General features: G+C 32.8%; 1 protein-coding gene across 1 annotated transcript; it reads right to left on the reverse strand.

Moving 5' to 3' along the window:
• Positions 1-200: 200 nt before the first annotated feature.
• On the reverse strand, positions 201-5,006 carry LOC129915876 (protein valois). Its single transcript, XM_055995572.1, has 5 exons — positions 4,498-5,006; positions 4,247-4,435; positions 4,004-4,175; positions 3,708-3,900; positions 201-914 (listed from the first exon to the last, which is right to left on the reverse strand). Exons 1-5 carry the CDS (start codon positions 4,843-4,845, stop codon positions 653-655), a joined length of 1,164 nt encoding a protein of 387 aa, XP_055851547.1. The 5' UTR covers positions 4,846-5,006; the 3' UTR covers positions 201-652.
• Between the last annotated feature and the right edge of the window lie 358 nt (positions 5,007-5,364).

A 5,364-nucleotide genomic window follows, 5' to 3' on the forward strand; every position in this document is an offset into this window, starting at 1 on the left:
TTGTATGCATGTTATGAAGGGACCTCAAACGAGTCCGAACATCTAAAGTAAGGTGCACTTATTCATGAAAATGATATCTACTCTTGGAAGTTTTATGAATTCCTCGCAAGAAATCCTGTTAAATAAATTCCTGAATTGATTTCTTGTGATATAACTTCACGTTTTAGAATTTTTTTTTTATTAAAAAAACCAACAAAATATTATGCAAAAATATCTTAGTTTCATTTTTTATTGACCGAAAAACCTTAGATGTAATTTGGTTTTGTCTTTACATTTTTTTTTTAATTAAATTTTAACATTCGTCCAATTTTATTTTGTATTTATTAATTAATAACAATTTTTAAAAATGTTTCCTCTTACCAAGTGGAACTGCTTCGTTTTTTGTCATCTTATCTAATATCTATATTGATTATTATATAGATATCAGCTAACACTAATTTAAAAAAAAATTAATAATGCAAACGAGTTTTTTCTTTTGTTTTTTTTTTTTTTTTTTTTGTTATGCGGGAGGGGAGTGTTGTAGTGTGTGGGTGTGTTTTTTTACTTTATATTGCCAAAAGCGTAAGCAATTTATTTTTTCTTTAAGGCAAAATATAGGAGATAAAAACTATCGAAAAAGAAAAATTATATATATAAAAAAAAATTATCCAATTCATGGTTCTTCATTAGGAAGATTAATTTCTTTTTGTTTTTTCTCCAAATTGGCGACACACTCATCACACTGTCCGCAACGGTGTGGCGCAGCTATAACGTGCGTCCTTAACTGTCCATCGAATCCAATTGTAAAGAATTCATCGTCCGATGTCCAGAGACCGTCACGAACGAAATTCCTTGGTTCGGACGATTCGTAAATTTGTACATCTCCATCGAAGGCTTTCACTTTGTTTGAATCACCAATCACAGCTAATCGGGAGCTGGAAGAAAAGGAAAGAAGAACTTAATGTTAGGAGAGAGTTAGGTAGCAGTTATGTACATATTTTTTGTACAAAATTTGGTAGAACAGAATAAGAGAAAAGTGTTTCATAAATGGAAAAGGTGACTTTATTAAACACATTTTCTAGTTTTTATTCCAGACTTTTCATAAATTAAAAATCAATGTGGTTGAGGGAAACTCTAAAAAAGTTGACGCCAATTTAGTGGTACGTTTAGACAAGCAATTCAAATTGTGGTGAACAAATTACAGTCTGGGTTCCCTCAAGTGCCGAGAACATTCCTGTTGTCGCAAACGAACAAATAGAGTGCAGATATCGGCCAAAGCCTTTGTCAAAGATCAAGGATTCAAAATTTAACGAGCTGTTCGGACACGGAGGAAACACCCCAGCAACAAAAAGGTTCCACTAAGAGTTTCACACTCTAGTGTACTTATATACATATATTCTATTCGTGCTGAAAATTCTAGAGCTGAGTACTTAGTGAAGAAATAAATTGATACTGATACTCACTTTAAGACTAGCACTGGTATTAAGATAAGAAGTTGTGAAGAAATTGGCCTTAATAGTTGCAAACTTTCTTGATAAAATGTCTATTTCGAACAAATATAATTTAAAAAGATAATGCAGACATGCCAGCTTGCAGTTTGATGTTCGTTCCGAACTTTTTATACCTACTCTAAATTGAGAAAAGGGAACCAAGTTATCTCGGAAAATAAATTAAACTTTGAAAAACTGTGAAAAAGTATGGACTATGTACAACATTATGCAGACACCACCAGTTGGGACCCCCTTCATACAAAATAATAGCATTTTTCTTTGCAACTTGAAAGAATTAGCCTTAAAGTCGAGAATTCAATTTTCAATAAAACATGTTTTTATAGTTTTGCAATACATGGTGTCCACTATTTTTCAACATAAAATTCCCTGACTTTCCTCTGACCAATTTAAAAATTTTACTTGACCAACAAATTAAAAAATATTGTTTTGAATAATCTTTTATGATTAGATAGGTATGTAATTTTCTAAAATGGTATGAAATGTACATAGACTGGAGATTATTAAATGTCATGCCTGATTGACAATATTGGAGACGACGAGATGAGAGCGTTGCGAGAGTAAAATTGATATCCAGTTTTTGCTGTTGGCCAAATAATTTCTTTTTTTTCACACACATTCTTTTACTTCATGTCAAAAATAAACAATTACCCAAAAAAAAAAATCGTAACATTACCAAATGGCTTACGATTTAAATGAATAAGAAAAAATCTCGTCTCGTCGTCTCGCAATATTGTAAATCGGGCATCAGACAAAAAGAACAATTTTTGTATTTTTAAAAGAGATCCTTTCGTACAACCATTACTGATTTTTTTTTTGCGTGATAATAAGTTTTTTATCAATATAAGTAAGTCTTGATATAAGTAAAATACAAAAGGTATTTTGTCTTGATATTTTGTTAAATAAGGTTCAAATTCCGATTAAATAGAATAAAAAAATATAAACTTGGATTTTTGTAGGATTTTTTTTGGAGTGAAGAAATGTTTGAGCTAATCATCAAATATGTGAGTCATCTCTCTAAAAACTTTTTTGTTCTCCAAACATCGAGCCCCGCAATATTTTAAAGAAAATTTAGTACACCCCGTTTCGGATGTAAACAAACTTCTCCTAGCACGAGTGTCTTTGAAAACGTAATAAACAAGTCTTAAGAAAATATGAAGGTTCCAATAAGAAACACTCGAGAACCCAGTCTTCAAGGATCCATGAACAACATGAAAATTGAAGACCAAACACCCCAATATCAAAAAGTTGCATTACATCTGAGCCCGTTTCTTTGACTGTTGCTTAAGTATTTTTTTTAAATGACAAATTCACATTCAGACTGAACCTGAAGAAGTTTATATTTGTAAGCAAACCGGATCGGTATATTCTTTGGAATATACAAATTCGCTCTCTAAATATCGATTACAGACCATGTCTTTCTTTTCGAAATCAATTTGTCCTTTTTGAGCTACTTTATTAAAAGGGTTTTCGTTTGGTACAAAAATCAATTTATTTTTTGACTGATTTTGACAATTTTTGCCTTCTTTTGGCCAAAAAATTGATTTTTTTTTGATCTTAGATTAATTTTCTGGATCTGGATTTTTCTGCAAATTTACCCTTCTCTTACTAACACCACTATGCATCATTATTTACACCCACCAATTGAAAAAGTTTTTGTTTGATAATAATTTGTTTTGGTTTCAAGAAAGAATTAAAATCGTTTTGATAATTCTAAGTGAATTAATTTATTCGTCCAGCTCATCTTCGGATAAAAAAAATAAACGGTCGAATCAATTTTTGTCAACTGCGATCGCTGTCTGGTTCACAGACACAAATGCACACCAACACTATAGCAAATACAAATCAATCTGAAAACGTATTCATTTCGTAGCGAAAAAAATCAAATTATAGGTAGATCAAAATATAAATTTACCAAACGAAAACCCCATAAGTATTTCATTGAAGCAAATAAGATATTCTTCAGAATATGATACAGAAAAAAAAATCCCTGCCCTCTTTCCAAATTCTCTCCGTGAACAAAATTGTGTTCCCTGATTTTCCAGTTTAGCAGACACTTTTATTTTAATCAACGATTGGTTACGATCAGAGTGGGTCAGATACTTTTGTCCTTGAAATCAATTATTTAGTGGACTTGATGTTTTACTTATTTTTATATTTCGAGGAACTAAAATATCTTTTAATCTAATTAAACAAATATATTTAACTAATTTAACTCACCCCCTTGGAATTATCTTCCTGACCGGTTTGTCGTTATAAGTAAATTGTTCAATGTATTCATTTGGCTTTCGTATATCACATGTTAAAATTTTACCATCTTCGTCGCCGAGATGGATGATCTTTTCGTCTGGAGATATGGCCTTTGTTGCCCAGGCGCAAGCCTTAAAGCAGTCTGTATGATTGTCGTATATTGCTGCAAACACAAAACAAACAAAAAATACATTCCATAAATAAATTGCGTTTTAAATAAACAACAAAAACAAACACAACGGAATAATATCAAAATCGTTTCTAACCTGTTGCCGGACGTGCTTGTCGATCATCCCACAATAATGTGGATTTATCTAAAGAGCAAGTGGCAAAGATGTTCGGCTGACTTAGAGAAGTGGCAACGCCTGTAATGACATCGCTATGTGCGTGTCGCAAAGTATGAACGGAAGTTAAATCTGCCTTTCCCATGTCCCAAATCTAAACAAAACAAACAAATGTGGAAAAAACAAATATTTCTTATTGGAATTTCGATTTAAGACTCTTTTTACCTTCAACATACAATCCTTCCCACCGGTAATTGCTTTATTTGGATCAGCATTGAACTTTTCCAAGCATAAAATTGGATGGGTATGTTCATAACGTTCCCCAATCATGAACAAACAATACGGATTAATGCTGCGCACTTCGGTTTTAGTGGACCAAAGTTGTACGCAGCCGGAATGAAAGGATATAAGGAGCTGCCAAAAGAGAATATAATCAAACTCTGATTTGATTTTATTTGCATAATTGAAAAGCTTACAATATTTTTAGCAACAAAATGCATTGCCGATATCAATGAATGGCATTGCAGCTTATAGAGGGATTTCTTTTCGGCGCCAATATGTTCGCGACGTTCAAATCCCCACAATGAGCTGGACCATTCACGGCCCGTTAGTTTGTTGGTTGCCAAAGCATATGTCCCATCCACATTCACCGCTACACATTCCCATGCTGGATGAATGCGTAGCTGGCGATTGTGTGGACGTTTGGCGTAGTCGCGGGAATTCAGATTGGGATAGTAAGTGTTCGAGGCCAGTGCTGTGGTATCTTCGGGCGGATGATAGTAATCTGGTGTTTTATAGAGGACACCATAGGAGCTTGGGAACATAATGAGTATAGCGCGGGGGTGGTGTGAAAACGAATGTTTTTTTTTTTTTTTATAAAAACTCACGTTTAAACAAAAAAATTGTGAAAAAATTAAACGCAACAACGAGGTTAGCAGCCCACCGGTGAGGAATGCCTAAATTCACCTGACATCTTTTTTTTTTCTCATTTAACTGTCAATTTTTGGTTGGGTGTGCTGTCATTTTGACACATGTGGTTTTGTTTTTTGAGTGTTGGTGATTTTTTTTGTTTTGATGTTGGTGATGTTTTTCGCCATTTTTGTTGGTGATTTATAAAAAGGAGTGTGTTCAATAAGAATGGATTTTGAATTTGATGTATGTTTGTCTTAGGCCGTGTGTGAATTGCGTTAAATAGTTAGTACCGCGTAAAATTTTTGACACTAATGAGGTGAATAAAACATTTTTAGCTGTTAAAAAAAAAAACAGATAAAAAACTTTTGACATTTCAATTTTGAGGAAAATTAGCATGTATTATGTATGTGTATGCTTTTGTTTTCCTCAGA

The sequence above is a fragment of the Episyrphus balteatus genome, chromosome 3 (genome assembly GCF_945859705.1).
Source record: "Episyrphus balteatus chromosome 3, idEpiBalt1.1, whole genome shotgun sequence".
Taxonomy (NCBI): Eukaryota; Metazoa; Arthropoda; class Insecta; order Diptera; family Syrphidae; genus Episyrphus; species Episyrphus balteatus.